This window comes from Falco punctatus (assembly GCF_963210335.1).
Source record: "Falco punctatus genome assembly, chromosome: 2".
Taxonomy (NCBI): Eukaryota; Metazoa; Chordata; class Aves; order Falconiformes; family Falconidae; genus Falco; species Falco punctatus.
Window position 1 is genome coordinate 30853683 of NC_137581.1, and position 17376 is coordinate 30871058.

Below are 17376 nucleotides of genomic sequence, written 5' to 3' on the forward strand. Positions count from 1 at the left end.
GATAGATCATTTTCAGTTTCTCATGCGCAAGGACCAGAGATATTAAATCACCAGGTCAAAGATCTGAAGCGGACCAAGGAATTTCTCATTCCTCTTCAAACACACAGCTAAACTGTGTAACACGCTGCTTTAAGAACATTGTGGAAACCAAAGGTTAGTTTCAGGAGAAATTAAACACACTGCGAGAGGTAATCCATTAAGAGCTGTAAAAAAACACAAGTATTACTTTTGGTTCAGAAAGCTAGAAACAAGAAAGCTATTTCTGTGTGCCTGCCCTATTCTTATGCTCTCCCCCTTAGTATTTGATACCAGCCTCTATCAGAGCAAGCATGCTGGCACAGGCTTCAAGAGGGACAGCCTACAGATATTCTTACATTCCTGTATTCAAAAATACATAAGGCAATATTTGCTGAAGTTTAATTATCAAAGAAAAACTGAAACACAATATAATCTGACCAGGCTTTGTGGCAAGTGCATAAGGTTGGGATTCAGATACTCCAAGCTGCATCCTCTACATTTCCAATTCAGTGTAGTGAGGCTAACCAAAGCACCAATCCAACTCTTAGTGAAATTTCTGTAATACTTCTGAAAAGGGAATTCACAGTTACATGTTAATGTTTTATAAACTCAGTTAAGATCTGCAAATGGAAAGTACTAAGTAAATGCGAAGTGCGGCATATAAGATTAGCATACATCATTTTGATAAGTATTACCTTGACAGAAAAGGAAAGACAACTGTCCAAATGCCAAGAGCGGAGAACCAGAACAAAAAGCATTCTTTAAAAAAGTAGCATGTAATCCAACTTGATTACACATACTATAGGGACTTACCTAGAATTAAGATATGGAAGTTTTGAAATCTACTACCTAAAAAAATCACATCTTTATTATTGACATTTTAACCTACAACTGGGGGAGAGGCTGAAGAGACTTTTAAAATAATAAGGCCTTAATTAAAAGATTAACTGAACTGTGTAACAGCAAAAAATATTACGACTACAGTAAGCTATAAATTGAGAACCAAACGTTCTTCAGGTCTTTTTGCTCAGCTGAAACTCAAAAATATTTCAGTGAAAGTTTCTCCCCGAGTATGAAGTACTAAAAAGAAATGGAAGTAAAAAAGATGTGAATGAGAAGCTGAAAAAGTGCTTCAAAGCATTAGCTTATAACAAATTCAAAAATGTCAACAGTAATGGGAGCATATTTATTGTAAGCTACCATTCAACCAAATCTCAGTTTACATTCTTACATAAGAACACAGCTTGTATCTTGTATTGCTTACATGTAGTTTTTCCATAATGAATACAAAACATTGTGACTTTTAGTAAACTCACAATTTTAAACTATATAAGGTTCAGGTAAATTGAGAACTAAGACTTGAGTTACTTGAACTTTTTACAGCAAACTCAATGTCCTTGGGGGATGAAGGAACTCTAATATGAACAGCCTGTTTCTTTGTGGACTGGTGGATATTTCTGTTTGGCTTTTTTTTGTTTTGCTTTAAATGTCTAAAGAACAATCTTTTTCAAGTTTACTTATTTAGTGCTTTTAATCTAACAAACAAAAAAATCCCTACCCCAGTTATCTATGATCCAGTACAAAGGTTGATCCACAAAGCCATTATCAGTATACCCATAATGTGGCAGTCACAAAAATAAAAGACATAAAGGCAATGTATGAACCTAAAAAACTACTGCAATGTTAGAACAGAGTCAAATTAGTAGTCTAAAAACTCACATTCCATCTTTAGCACTTTGAAGTTCCAGAATTAATGAAAATATATTAAAGATCTAAGGGTGAACTCCAATTTACTTCTGATTAGATTTTCAAGTGGCTGCGGAGTGAAGTTAGATTGCAGAGGAACAATCAAGAAAACAGAAAGCACGGGAAAAAAGTTGGCAGACTTTATGTATTTTAATGAAAGCACCATTTTTACAGTGAAATTATCGATTTCTTGGCAGAAAGCATATTACTACCTGCAAAAATTTTTTAAAAAAGCAAGCTTTCCTGTAAAGGTAAAATGCTGTAAAACACTGTAAAAGCAGGTATTTTTTTTTTCCTTTTAGAAACAACTACTGTGAAGATCTTGTTCTATTTCAGTGAAATACACTGCAAGAGGAATTTTCATGCTTTTAGGTATCGCTACACAGGTCCATGACAAAGCCGGTGTGTTTCACCCTGAAGTGAGACCGATTGTAAAGAAGCGGCCAACAGCAGCATCAGGAATTTGTGTTAAGCAAACAACTAGTTGTCTATATTGCACACAAATGGAAGTGACTTAATCCAAAGCACTGTATTATGGATGTTGATGACCTTTGTAAGAGAAGGCCTCAAACCTTTTATATACGTTCAGGTATACAAGTTCTCTTATGTAAGAAGTGGAAAAGCAGCATTGTGGGAGAGAAAACAAACATTGCAACATTTTGTTTTATTCTTCAAAAATGACTCATCAAACACAGGAGAGGTTTACTAAACTCAACTGAACCCAAGAAACCGCTGTTTCACCACACTTTGTTTATTATTGTCCTGAAATCTGCTATTTCGCTGCTATGAAAGGGAAAACTTGCCTTTAGGTAAGCACTGTGTCCTAAGTTAAAAAAAAAAATAATATAACAACTCAAGGTGCCTATCAAAGATCACACGAAACGTAGAACACGTGTCCTGAAAGAGGAAATACGTTAAAAAAATTTCCCAGCAACGGAGGAATACCTCCCCCTCAGCAGCAGCAGCTTAAGTTCTCCAACACGTTTATTTGAGCAGCCTGTAAAAACCTCGTCATGCTTCATTACGGGCACCATACACGTGCAGCATAATCAACAGCACTGCACGCTCGCTAGAACCGTGACAAACCGATCTAAACATAGCAACACCTGAACATTTGAGGATGCCGCCACCGCCTGCCCGGCAGATACAGGATCTTATTTTTTATTATTTTAACCATCCAGCATGGCTCCATTTTCAGTCGCTCATAAAAGGGCCTGGACGGCGGTGACCACCCCGCGCTCCCGGCGCAGAGCAGCGCTCGCCGGCCGCCTGCGTGAGCCCATGCTCTTCCGGGGCAGTCACCGCCCACAGCCCGCTCCCGTAACGCCCCGGCTGGCCACGGCCTGCCAGCGCGGGGCTGCCCGCTCCCGGCGCGGCTCCGGGCCCGCCCGGCCCCCGGCACGGCCGGCCCCCCTCCGGGCCCGCGCACCGCCCACGGCGGGGTCGGCAGCGGTCGGGTTCCCCACGTCTTTCTCCAGCCACCTCAGCTCTCCCCCATCCGCCGCCGCGGCACGAGCGCCAGCCGCGGGGGCCGCCTGCAGCGCCGCGCCCTGCTTTTGTGTTCCACCGCGGCGGCCCGCCGGGCAGCCGGGAGACCTTACCGCTCATTTCGGGCTGCGCTGCGCCCGGGCCGGGCCGGGCCGAGCGGGCGGGCGGCTGCTCCCGGCGCGCCGCGGCAGGCGGGGCGGGGCTGGGCGGCTCGCTCAGGTGCGCGGCTGCCCGCTCCGCCCCGCCCCGCCCGCTCCGCACCGCCGCTCCGCCCTGCCCGCGCCGGGCCGCGGCCGGCAGCCAGACCAGCGGCCAGCCCGGCGGTCAGCCCGGCAGCCTGGGCTTCGGGCAGCGGGCGCGGCGGCTTTGAGGAGCACGGCGTCCCCGGCGAGGAAGGCTCCCGTTAGCCGTCCCGCAGGACTCCTGTGCTCTCTCTTTTTTACTGTAGCCTACCGATTGGCGTTGGCTGGTGCGATGCGAGTTTTTCAGTTGAAAGCTTTTACGTTAATTAGCATAATTAAGCTATAAAGGATTACTTCAGCCTGATCCTACTGTAGGATTTACCTGTGTAGCTGAACTGCTAATCAGTTTACACCTAAGAAAAGAGGTGCACAGACAGACCTGGCTGCAAACACACACTTTCTGGCATCCATCACATTTGGAGAGCTGCAATGACTTTGATACTAATCCGCGTGGATACTGCGGCTCATGAACGCTGCTATACTTAGCATTAGTCTAATGTGAACAGCGATGAATCACTGTTATCCCCAGGAGGAAACAGCATTCAGGATTTACTGCAGCGCATTAGGTTAACTATGGCTCTATAACCGAACACCCACACTTTGACATCACACAAGCGATGATATGCATCACCGACGCAAGCACTGACAGGATCAAACACAAAGGCCACGGCAGCTGAAACAATAGAGTGCACAGCTGACGTAGCAGCATGGCCCTCCAACACCACCAGGCTGCAGCAAATCAATAGCCCCAGATGCCACAAATAGTTGCACCACTCTGTCTTTTACATAATGGCTAAGACTTCAAAGTTTTATTTTGGGCTCCCAGCAGCTACAATTAATTACAAAGCCCAGTAACAACAGTCATAATTGGTCTACATTTGGTTTGTAAGCCGTGCCTGGGAAATACTTCCAAACTAGTACTTTAGGTTAAAGGGCGCTAAAAAATTGTCACAAAGTATCAGCAGCTTTAATTGACTAGGTGCAATGTAATCAAAGCAAGTACTAACAAAGAAAAGCAAACGCAAGACTTACTGTTAGGCCTGAGCTGGGGCAGTGGCACAAGAAGGAACAGTGAACACTGCAGGGACACAGGCCATCAGAAGAATTCAGTTTTCAGTACTGTCAGTTTAACATATTCCTTCCGCTCTAAATTAACCTTGACAAACAATTCCTTCCCCCATCCATGCACTTTTGCCACAAAGGCTGGGAAATGGCAACTGACAATGCAGCAACATCAATTTACAGGTATTAATTGGCTACAAAAATCTATCAGTAGACTGCAAGCTGGCAAACGCAAGCAAAAGCTGAAGGTAAAATGTTCACATAGTTCCTTTCAAAAGCAGGGGGAAAAAAGTATCAGTTTCATCCATAGAGGCTTTGGAATAATGGATAAAAGAGCAGAAAGCTATGAAGCCTAACTACAGTTATTTCTAAAGATTACATCCTGAGGAGATCCTGATCTTTCCCATGAAACCATACATACACTTTTGAGGGGTGGGGGGCGGGGGGAAGGACATGAAATCCCTTCTCATAGGCAAAGTGCTGAGATGACAGGTTCCTGTAACACTTTATCGTTAATACAGCTATCAGTTTTCTTTTATAATGGCCTCACATACTTTCAAAGGAAAAAGGTGACAATGGTTTCTATGTTCAGATGTTAAATGTACTTACATTTCACCTGTTTCTAAACAAAGACCACAGTGCAATTTTGTGATTAAAAAAAAAGACTGCAAGTCCATGCCTTTGCACGGTGCAAACCACAACACAAAGTTACACTTTGGAGCTTGCAGAAGGATTTTAGTTCTTTTGAGATACTCCAACAATAAAGTTTTCATACATTCTTTCTGAAGCAACTGTGTCGCACAGGAATTGACTCCATCCTACTTCGTTAAAAAAAGTACCAATGAATCAAAGATATTAATGTGGAAATACAACACAGACTTTGTACTGTGCAGCCTAGATTGTTAAATTGTTCTGTTTCGTTTGCTGTTTTAGGTTTAGACTTAGGGCAATTGTTTAGTAACTATGTGGAAGAGTTATGTCAAAAAATTGTTCTCTCTCCCTCATAGTCTTCCAATTTAAATATCAGGTGAACCATAAATCATTGCAATTCAAAGGGAGTCAAATATGATACACTATTCTTAACAGAGATACCTTGACGAAAATGTTTTTATTCTTAGCAGGAAAAATAATCTGCACTCATTCTAATCTAACTGCACTGCATATTTGCTTTGCTTTTTCCTCAAGGAGAGCCTAAATACCTAGCACTTAAGCTGAGCAGTACTGATCCGCAACTTTTTCAGACTAATATTAATTATTTGTATATACTGGTTAATCATGCTCCACTTGATTGACAACATTCAGGATAAACTGCAATTTAATCATCCAACAGTTGTTACCACTAGAATTCTTAGTTTTTCCGAAATGTATTTTTTATTCATAACAGTTGTTACCACCCCTCCACCCCTCACCCCCATATAACACTGTAACACTGCAGCAGACCGGGAAGTTAAAAAGTTAAGCACTTCTACTGATAGCTACTCTACTTGTGGTTAAGCGTCAAACAGCCTAAGTGAGTCTCCACAGCTGGCAGTTCTTGGTGCGTAGACAGTGGCTTCTACAAAAGAGCATGTTGATTCAGAGAAGTGAGATCTTGGAAGGAACAAGCATTAACCTCAACTCTCTGCCCACCCCCACCCCCCACCCCCCCCAGCTGTGCTAAAAAATGAAATTACGTAGTATAATTACTTGTAAAGGCCTTTTCAGTATCATTATCTTCAACTTACTACACTAATGAAGTTGGTTTTTCTGTGCATGCTTACCTGGCTACATTGATTTGAAACCAGAGTGCAAAATTATCTGGCATGTTCTGCTGTCTCAGAACTGGCATTCAGAGAAGCTCCCCCCCCCCCCCCCCTTGTGAAAATTTCTTAATATTTTGCCCCAAATTATTATACACAGACATATGGGCGTGCATATATACCTATGTACAGATTATGACTTGAATATGACATGTTGAATATTACTTATATAAATGTATTTATATACATTTATAATGTATATAAATACATATATGTAAAATGATGTATTGATTAAGAAAATCAATAGCATACATATAAATGCTGAAACAATTTTACCAAATTCTAGGGTAAGTATTTTAAAACTATGGATGAAAATACATAGAAGACTGTGGATATAATAAAATCCTGTTTGTGCAAACTGTGACTGAGTATTATGACACATAGTGTCAGAAAGTCAAGCAAGAAACTAATACCAGAAAAAACTGCCAAAAAAAATTTCAGTGCCCAACTCAGACTCTTATTTCTATCCAAGGCAGATACCTCTAAAGATGTACTGCTCTGAGTCCCTAGAATCTACTAGTATCGTGTACTCTAATGTGAAAACCTCTGAGTTGTCTAGGCTTCAAGCTAATTATATAAACAAATACAATGCAGATTCAGATGTCCATTTAAAATAAAACCAAAGTAGAACAAAAATTATTATTATCATAAGCAGCTGAAGTCCTTCTAGTATCTAAAATAAATACCACACATATTCTTCTTCAAAGGGACCAATTTGGGAGTGGTCATTTCTAACTGGAAGACATAAGACTAAATTAGGAAGACATGGGGTGTCTCAGCTTTCCAGGAACCCCATAATCCAGGATTCTACATGATTCAGAAGAAAGAGAGGAAACTAGGTAAATCTAGAATGACATTGGCTCCACAACTAGAGTACTTCCAGGGTGCAAAACCAGGGCTAAATATTGTTCTTAAAGGTAAAAGGTTAATGAAAACTGCTGATTTATTAAAAAAAAACCCCAACAAACAACCCCAAACCCTCACACGGAACAGATCTGTCCCACAGAAGTTTTACTCTCTTAGATGCAGTTCTTGCATTAGGTGAGTGAGTTTGCTGTTCTGGTCAGATGAAAAGGTCTTCTGTAACAACGCAAAGAAATGGAAAGAGAATACAGTCCTACAGGACTTCCTTTCTTCACACTCACCACATAAAATTATTTTTATGTCTGTATTAGAGGTGTTCATTTGAATCTACCAACACCGACATGCAGTTTCACAAACAAAACGTTCAAATGTAGGTTTCTAAGCTATGAAATACATTTTCAAGTAACACTATTACACAGTTATCATGAGTGAAGAAAACACTCCTCAAAGCTGACAATTCAAAAGGTGACATTTGATAATGCAACATCCTTCTGTTATGACACAAACTGTAGGGAACAAGCCTCAAGCAAATTACACAATCACTGCACAACAAAAATGAGACATAAGGCCAAACTGAAAACTGATGTTACACACCTTACACTTTGCAGCATCTAAGGCAAACACTTGGCTTCAGCGGGGTGATTCACTGGCTACCTCCAGAGTACAACACTGTGCTTCTGCACTTTTATCAGGGAGCCACCTCATACCAAATGACACAAACCATTAAGCACACACAGCATGCCCTCAAGTGGGTACCTGGTTCGGGCTTGCTCTAGTCACTCTTCTGTCCAATTTCAGTAGAGTACATGAAGTTTTCTGAGAGTAGATTCCTACTGTCGGGAAAAGGTCTTCTGTTCAATTAGCAGGTAGGCTAAATTCTTGCTATGCTCAAGCAGATTAACCCCACAGCTTGCTCCTGTCTAGGAGAGTGCTATGAACACCACACTATGGAATAATCTGGGTCAACTCTGCTGAAGAGAGGCCACTAGAAACCAGAAAGCAACACACTAAGCTCCTGTCCCTGCTAGAGTCATTTAACTCCTTTAATTCATGAGTTTCTAAATGGAAAATACAGAGCTAGCCTTTAAAACAGGAACCAGAACCCAGGAGTTCACCTAAATCATACAGCAGTCCCCAATACATCAACAGAAGATGGCAGATTGCCTTCCTGTGTAGTTTCCGCTCTAGAATATTTTCTTTTTTTGGGGTGAAAACACCCATCTCCCAAAAATGACACTGAGAAAAGCCTAAACTCCAATACCCTGAAGCCTCATGGCTAGGGGACTCTGCTGGAAACGGGGAGGTACAGGTTCAGATTATGTGGTACACTCAAAGAGCTAAAAACCTCAGATGTCAATTCTGGGCAAGTGCGTTAACCTATTTCCTGCTGCTGTTACCGTTTGCATTTGGGGATAAACAATATAACCCAAGTAAACAAACAGCCTTTCTTTTTGAAGAGAGAGAAACGTAACATTTATATACTGTCTCTATAGTGTCTCTGCTCTGGCACGTCTTTGATGTCTGGCTTCTGGCTGTCCCACTGCAGCCTCATGTTCTGTTCAATTACAGGTATGTAGAGGATTCCATGGTCAAAACAGGAGAAGCAATGATTGAGTCAATGTGCTTGCTCGGATTATGTCATAATTCAGTGGGTGACCTGGGCTGCATCTGAGACTTCTGCAGCTAAAAGCTTCTGAAGCTAGAACGAAGGTGGAATTCAAACCCCCTGAGCATGATGCCTTGCGATTATAGTTCATTTCACAGATGTACTTTTCTTCTGTCTTTTCACCAGTAACAAGACAAGCCTATGAATCCAGCTACAATAGGAGATGCTCTGAAGACAGTGAAAATGGAAGTTTGACTGAAAAATTATAGCTCTTGAAAATTCTTAACATTGCAACTAACATGATAAATATTTAAACATTTAGATTAAGACTTCTGATTTTACTAATGAGTTAAGGTCAACACACAAGAATTTTCATGTTCAAAAAGCTTTGCAGAAAGTTTGGTCCCAAAATCATTAGCCTACAATCAGGGTACATATAAAAAAGAACATTCTCAGTCAGACAACATAGAAAGGCACCACGCTTAATACCAACACTGGCAGCCTCTTCTGTAGTGAAATGTTTCTACTATCATACAGATCACTAAACACCCTCAACCAACTCCCACTGCAAACCTCACGTTTTACCATTGAAAACAATTCAAAAGGGTTTTTCAGGATCTGTGTTAGCTTAAAAAAATTGTCACAGGCTAACTAATAAAGACTTTTAAGAATGTTATTTAAATCTTTCAAACTTGTTTTAGCTTTTAAAATTTAAAACACCCAAAAGACCAAATTTTATGTGACAAGGGTTCCTTGATTCTCCACAATAAACTCTACAGATCACTTCAACAAGGAATCGTTTTCTCTAAATCTCAAGTAAATTACCACACAGGGAAAGTATGTAAGCTCAAACATTAAGAGCATCTATGACAAAGGTTGTTGTTGATAAAAAGCTTTCAACAATGTTAATAAATGTGTATTATCAGAAAGAAAGTATCTGATAAAGCAGTAAGCAGGGACCAGACACGAAGATAAGCCTATGCCATTGCAGTGCTGTCTTCAAATTCAATTTGCTCTGTAACCAAATACATTTTAGAAAGTAACATACCCACTGCTTCAGCAGCCAAAACGTACTCAGAGCCAGAAAGAACTATGAAAGGAATCTACTTACCTGTGCCAAATAAAGAGGCCAGGAATGAAATGACTAACCTGGCTCAGACATACAAAAGTTGTCATTCCAAACCAGAACAAGGAAAAAACACAGGCATATGGTGGAGCTCCTTACCATACATTATGTATGGATCAATATATCCCTCTACTAAGGAGCTGAGACAAGAAAATTGCTTAATGGCTGGAAAGTAAACATGTCCTTTGTGCAGAAACCTTTTTATTACTTCACTACTGTCTGGAGGCAGGAGATCTAAATTTTCTGCTGCTGGACTGTCAGGGCTCAAGGACTGGAACAGACCTCATGAATCAAGTCTACTTGCCTGCATTTGCAGCTTCATTCCTCTCCTCCATTATCATACATCAAGATCCATCATAAATGGATTCTACATAAAAGCATCAAGACCAATTTTAGTTGGTTCTTTTACCCATACATTTCCCACTGGAGTGCTGTTCTAGATGTAGCCAGGAGGTTTCTTGTAATTAGATAAAAATTATTCAAAACCATTTGACATCCAACTGGGCTCTAAACCAGCTCTGGCATTAACTATTACATTTTTTTTTACATTATTTCTTTTTTTTTTTAAGTCCCTGTTGTTTACTTACCTAACAAAAGTCATTTTTAGCCAAACCAACAAAGCTCTTCTACTCTCCTTTTATAAAATAGGCTCCTTATTCTCTTGACTTTCCTAATAGCTCTTTTCTACAACACCTGAAATTAGTTTCATTTCATCTTTTGTAAACATGAATTAGCAAATTACAGAATCCTGTAAAATGCTACTAAACAACCCAAGCTGTACTAGCAACAACTGCCCTGATGCATTTTATGATCACGGTAACCTTTACAGATACATTATATTGGAGATACTACTTATCTTGTGAGTCAAATATCTTGCCTGCTTCCTCCTCCTCCTTATCAAGTTTCAAGTGAAGAGATCCCCGTTTATTATTTATTAATCTTATGCACAGCCTTGCATTGTGTATAATTGCATCTCACTCAGTTCAGGGGTACCATTCAAACAACACTCCTTTAGACAGTTAATGCATATTCTCGTTGATTTTTACCACTTCTGGAATACAGATTTCCCATTGGTTGTTTCGATGATTAGCTTTGCTGAAATGCCGAGTATTTCTGGAATATGTTGATAGCTGAAAGATACCTGAGTGCATTGCTTACTGAGTGATTAAGAAGGGATATATTTACATTCAAAGCTAGGCATGCATCATGCTTTAGCATTCAGCCCCTTCCTAGTTCATCCACAACTTAGAACCTTAAAAAAAAGAAAATTAGTAAGGTTATATTGATTCTGCTGAAACTCTTTAGAGATGGAGATCAAAAAACATTCTGTACCATGCTTTGAATTTTGCAGCATAGAGACAACATGCAGGTATCTGGCCTCAAGACTCCACTGCATACCTGCAATTCTTGACATCTGCATTCTCCAGTCCTTCTATTTATTTCCCACTGGCTTTCATATCCTCCAAAGCTATATCCTATATAGATACACCCTTGTGTGACAGTCAGCCTCTTTTTCTGTGTGGCATGTTCCCAGAAACTTCAGACCTCTGTTCAGCTCTCTGAAGCTGCTCAGAAACGTTTACCTGCGAACACACTACTTGTCCAGACCCAGCAACACAATGCCACCATACAACATGATCCAGGAACATACATTTACATGCTTCTGAAAAGAACCCAAATCCCAACACCCTTCTATTTAACTGTTGTCACCAACATGAGACTAGATTCTTTCCCATCAAAAATAATGGATCTGTTTTTCAGATGAGAGGACAAGGCTCAGTAACTGGGGGGAAAAAAAAAGTGACACCACACTGAAATTCTATGAACATAGCAAACAGTTGGAATGCTATTATTGGCAAATCTGTGCTCTGGGTGATATTTTAAAGACCTGTCAGAGGATGAACTGGGGAAACAACCTACAGATAAAGCTGTGGGGGCATAAGAATAAAATTCCTAGTCTAGTATGTGTCATACCTCTGCTGGAAAGGAACATAATGAAACTTGAGAGTGTATATATAGCTGCAATTAACAGAAAAGATAGGGTATTTCCAAGGTACATTTTCCTGCTTTTTATGCAGTCTTTCTTTGTATACAAATTAGAAGGGTGCAGTAAGCATAAAACCACACCTTTTACAAATCTTTTATTGAAAAGGCTACATACACATCATGTCAGATTTAGAACCTGTGTAGAAAAGCACCGTTCTAACACACATGGGCCAGAAGTCCACAGTAAAAAGTCATCAAAACATCAATAATCAATCTCAAAAACCTCATGCTTGCCAGTCCTCTTGTATCCAGCAGTACAAAGTCAGGGAAGTGAATGGAAGTCAGGCTTACACTAGCCAACCCCTCTGTGTCACTGTTGAGTATTTGCTGATACCCATTTTCATTTTTCAGCTCTCTTAGGAAGTGATTTTTAAAACTCATTCATGCTGGAAGAACGCTAACTGGTTCCAGTTGCTCAGACTGCCCTTGTAACTTTCTAAATACTTTCACTTATTGGTGCATTGCTTAGTCACCAGATACTCCTCAAAATTGCACTGCCAGTAGTGTCGCACTAAATTAGAAGTAGTCACTCTGCTTTTGACCACTTACAATCCAATTCAGAAAAAAAATTGTTTAAGGAAAACCAAAAAGTTTAGCCTCCTGAATTCCCAAACTCATCTTGGCCTTTAGGCACTTCAAGGATCTGCCGCCTGCAAGGCAGCTTTATTTGTATGTACTCTCTTTTGAAAAATAAGAGTAGGAAGTCAGATAAGATTTCAGATTTAATTGAATTTAAAAGCTAGATAAGATTCAACTTACTTTTTAAAAAATCTAACAAAACAATTTTGTCCCTGGTCACAAAATATATGGAAAGCATAACAAAAAGTAAGAATAAATGCTAACTTTTGTATGTTTCATACAATTTTCTAAACCTGCCTGCTTCTTAAGAGTTTCACTGAGATGTCTCTTGGCTGCATAAACCATAACAGCTAGCGCTGTCAAGAATGGTGCCTTTCAGAGCTCAACCTCTTCAAGGCTAAAGCAGCTGACGATGTGATGTAACACAGTAACACACCACTTACACGCTGTCTTTCGAGAGACTATCTTAAACACAACTTACGGGGAAAACAGAGAAAGGCTGACAACTCCCTGTAGACACATCTTTCTCCTTCTATTTGTCATCTTCAGCTTACTTTCTGATTCTTGGAAGAGAAGGCTGCAGTATCATTAAGTTACAGCTCCTGGACCTAACGGTTCTTTCCATGCCCTCTTCCTGGGAATTTGTTTTCACCTGCTATAGTTGTTTGGTTTGGTTTTTTGGTTTTTGGAATTGGCTTGCTAAAGCTGTGTTTTACAAGTAGGTAGGGCTTTCCCTATTTTAGGACTTTGACTCAGCCCCATGGTCCTGTTGTGGTCTTTGTTCAGCACAGTCCTCCTATTTTAAATGCCCTGTCTGTATTTCATAAGATTTTTCTAGGGTTGTTGCAATACTTCATAACAAAGAGGTCATCATGAGGAATACTCACTGTTCTACTCACAGTAATTTACTCACATCTTGTTGAAACTTGAATTCCATATTAAGTCCTTTTAAGAATTATTAATGAAGCAATAATAAAGACTATTGGTTTTGCATTTATAGTCCTTGTTGCAGCTCACTTTTTGGTTGTCACGGAAGGCACATCCATTCTACCTTTGAATACAACTGTCAAGATCATCCGAGGGAAACCCAATATACACGGTGTTCATGAAGATGGCCCATATGTAGAACACCAAAGGGAAAGGATAAGTGAAACTGCTGGTGAATGGCCTACTGAAAAAAAAATTGACAACAGGCACAGGAGATGAACCATATGCTCACAGAATAGCTGATTAATCAAAAGGGAAGGAAGGTGCAGTCAGCTCCTCTAGCAGCGCTAATACTCAGGACCCATCTACAAGTTACAGGGTGCTGTACAGCCATTTGAAAAAAATCTGAGGCTCTTTGGATGGTGGTGTCCTGGGGCACCTGCTCCAGACAACTGCATTTTCTAGAAGAACTGGAAAGCCCTTTGCACTGTGAAGCTTCTCTTTCTCAAAAAGAAAATAAGAACAGCACTGTGGATAGCTGTATTTAAGACCAGTGAATCTGGCTCTTCCAACCTTGAAACCCCATGTAAATTACACTGTTTCTTAATGGCTTTAAGTGGCTGAACTTAGTTTGTAATTGGTCTTTAACTCACATTACACAGTAGCCGTTTATATTGCTGCACAGCTAGTCTATGTGTTTGTAATGACCTTGCTAGCTTTCTCCTCTTCTTCCTTTCCCTCATTTGGATAATGAACTGCTTTAGATGTAAAACAGATTGCTGCATGTCTGCAAAAGGAAGAAGGGGAGGGGAAGTTATATTACCGTGGTTTTAATGAAGTTGAAGAGTGTCATGATCATGTAAGTCATGCAAGCTGACAAAATCTCAGCCATTTAACAGACAGTCAAAAAAAGACAACTGTAATCATTTACTATTAATAACACATACACAGCCATATCTATCAAGCCATGCGCTGCTGAATCATCCATTAGAAAAAAAACAACAAACTAAGAACAGGATAAAAAAAATCCCTGTATTCAAAGTGGCAACATTCAGTTAGATATTATATTCTGGCAAGAAAAGTGTACCTGGACCCACGTGTACAACACAGTAGCCTTGCACAGATGAAAATGAAGGAAAGGAAGACTAATATCCTGGTCTCTTCCTGTCGCTACCTTGGTGCTCTGTCTGCACCACAGCCGCGGAGGCACAGCAATGTCAGGCCCTGTAAGCTGCTGGCATGGCTGTGGCAGCCTGGGTGTGCATGGGGAGCTTGCTCCATCTTGAGAAACTTGTGGAAAAACAATGGCTGGGAACGCTGCTCCACAGCCGCGAAGACAAAGACTTCGGTTTCCTTCCCTGTTCATCTGCCACCCTTCACATGCCTGACAGTAATCCACGAGATAAGGCAGCCACGGCTACTTTTTGGAGTACAACTAGAACAAGAGTAATTAATTCAAAGCTATTAATTCCTTAACAGTAATTTTTTATAGAAGCCTGAATACTTTCACAGCTACAGCTATACATCAAGGTTGTAGTAATACAACTTGAATCTCACAAGGTAGAACTAAAAGAAATTTCCTGGGGTCTCATTTAACAATCTGCAGCATTTTCCAACAGATGACACACCGGCATGTATTCATCCTGTACATGTGGTGAAAAAGGATCTAACAAAAGAAGTACTTTATGCACAAAGTTCTAGCCTTTCCATTTTTTTGAAACCCAGTTCCAATTCTACTTAAGAATAGGTTTCTATAAAACAAAAGCACTATTTGTTTTAAAGAATCAGATAATTAAATTTCAAACCTTCTATTTAATAAAGTAAGTTAGCATGTTTTCATAGCATGAAACTTCATTATTTCAATCAACCAGATTGCATCCAATACAGAAAACGTTACCAGCATAAGTTATTCTAAATTTTAGGATATTAAGTGAAAATTCTAAGTAGAATCTTTTTTAAAACTCCTCTTCCTGCATCTCTGATTTAGCTCAAACTAATTACTTACACTAGAAACCAAGAAGAGATCTTACACAAGTTCCCCCCCCACCCCTGTAAAGCAAGTAATACAGGGCTATTTCTTTCCCGTCAACAGCATAGTCAGGGACAAAATCTGATGAACTTGACTGCAGTGCCAGGGGATACCAGACACAAACCTGTAAAGCTTAACATGCTTCATACAAGACTCATCCAACTGATTCCAGACTCAGTCCACAGCAGCACCTGAATCTCAGCATCTTGAGTTAATACTTCACAGGCTTGTGGGCTAGACATGACTGACAACAGTCATGGAAACCAAGATTTAGGGGCATTCACTAGCTGCAACTTAGGGCTGTAACTCCATTCCCAACACGCACCTCCAAGTACTGGTGCCATCCTTGTGAAATGTGAGATGTTAGATGCTCATAGAAATGGATGAGTTCAAAGAGTTCAAATGCCTGAGGACAAAGGCATTCACTGTAGGTAGGACTGTGAAACACCACACTCAAATGAGGTGTTTTCAGGATGCAGCCTTACTTATTTCAGCTTATAATAGCCAGGCTTTAGCTCCAGAACGGAGACATCTCATTTAGGTATCTAAAATTACGTGTCTGCATGCAAGTTAGGACTTCAAATTCCCATTACAGCAAGTGGAGATCTAGTCAGTACAGACAGTGGAGCCCGGAGAGCTATTCGGTGCAAACTGATGTCAGCTGAAAAGCACTGTCTGTACTATAGCTAGTGACTAAATCTTCACCAGTTATAATGGCAGCTTAGATCCAAGGCCACATATAGAAACACACATTTAAACACCTAAAATTAGATGTCTTCAGTATGCAGCTGAAGCACTGGTATTTCAAACAAATGTCTCCAGAATCTTCCTACAGTCAGGCTGGGTTTGCAGTGTGGAGCTTGCAGTGCAGTCCAAAGAGGGAATAGAGGAGGACATTGCAGAAGATACAAGGGAAGATTAAATGATCAGAACATATAGGAAAATGAGGAAAAGGAGAACCTGAGTGAACACTTTGTAATGCATACAGTAAGTTATGAACTCATTCACATCTCAAAATGTATGAAAGACAGAATAAAAGTTAGAAAAATATCTAACAGAAGAATGAGAAAAATAACACGGCAAAAATGTTATAGACATGTTTTGTCCACATAAAGATAATAGATCTATCTAACACATTCTAAACAGAAATCAGTAACAGAAAATGAAGTTTTCCCTAAAATGCACTACAACCAACATAACAAAAGGGATCTGAATTAATGCATTTCCCTTTTAATGTTGTTGGGTGGTTGTTGTTTTTTTCAATTTGCTGCTGCAAAGGCATTAAAACAGGTCTAGTTTGCTTTTTAGTAAAACTTTTGCCAGGTTGAGTTTATGCTGGGAATAGCATGTTTTAGAAATCTAGTATTTATAATTCTAACAGAGTGGGCACAACAGTAATGCAAGCTGCTCTGGCAGAAAAGCAGCGTGATAAAGCAAGCTTTTCCAGCAACAGCTTCTTGTATCATTGCTGACTGCCTCTAGGGGCTGGAGGAGATTGGGACCACCAAGATCTAGTCAGTTATCAGACTTAACAGAGGAAAAGTTGTCAGTTCCCAGAGAAGGCTGAGGGAGCTTCGTTATGAGGCTAATTATCATGGCCACTCACAGAGCAGAAAAAAGTTGGACCTAACCGACAGACTTCTGGATTGCTGTTTTATTCCAGTCAGAGGAGTGATCTTGTTTTGCACTACTTTGCAAGTTTTGTTGAGTTACTAAAACAAATTTGAGAGATGGTCCTGAAGAGTGAAGAATGCCTCTGCCCTATTGCAAAAGGAACTACAGAATCAAGTAGACATATCTGTGGCAGCTTTAATTCAGCACAGTACTAGCAGTAGTACTAGAAA

General features: G+C 40.2%; 1 protein-coding gene across 6 annotated transcripts in view; it reads right to left on the minus strand.

The window, feature by feature from the left end:
* FNDC3A (fibronectin type III domain containing 3A) overlaps positions 1-17376 on the minus strand; it is a 126787-nt gene that overhangs the window by 58012 nt on the left and 51399 nt on the right. Inside the window, exon 1 of one of the 6 annotated variants that reach the window (XM_080375026.1) lies at positions 3366-3442. The exons of the other annotated variants lie outside the window; for them this stretch is intronic. Coding sequence (XP_080231152.1) covers positions 3366-3372 — 7 coding nt within the window. The 5' untranslated portion in view covers positions 3373-3442. Of the gene's footprint in view, positions 1-3365; positions 3443-17376 lie in introns of those variants that run through there. 6 annotated transcript variants of the gene reach the window in all.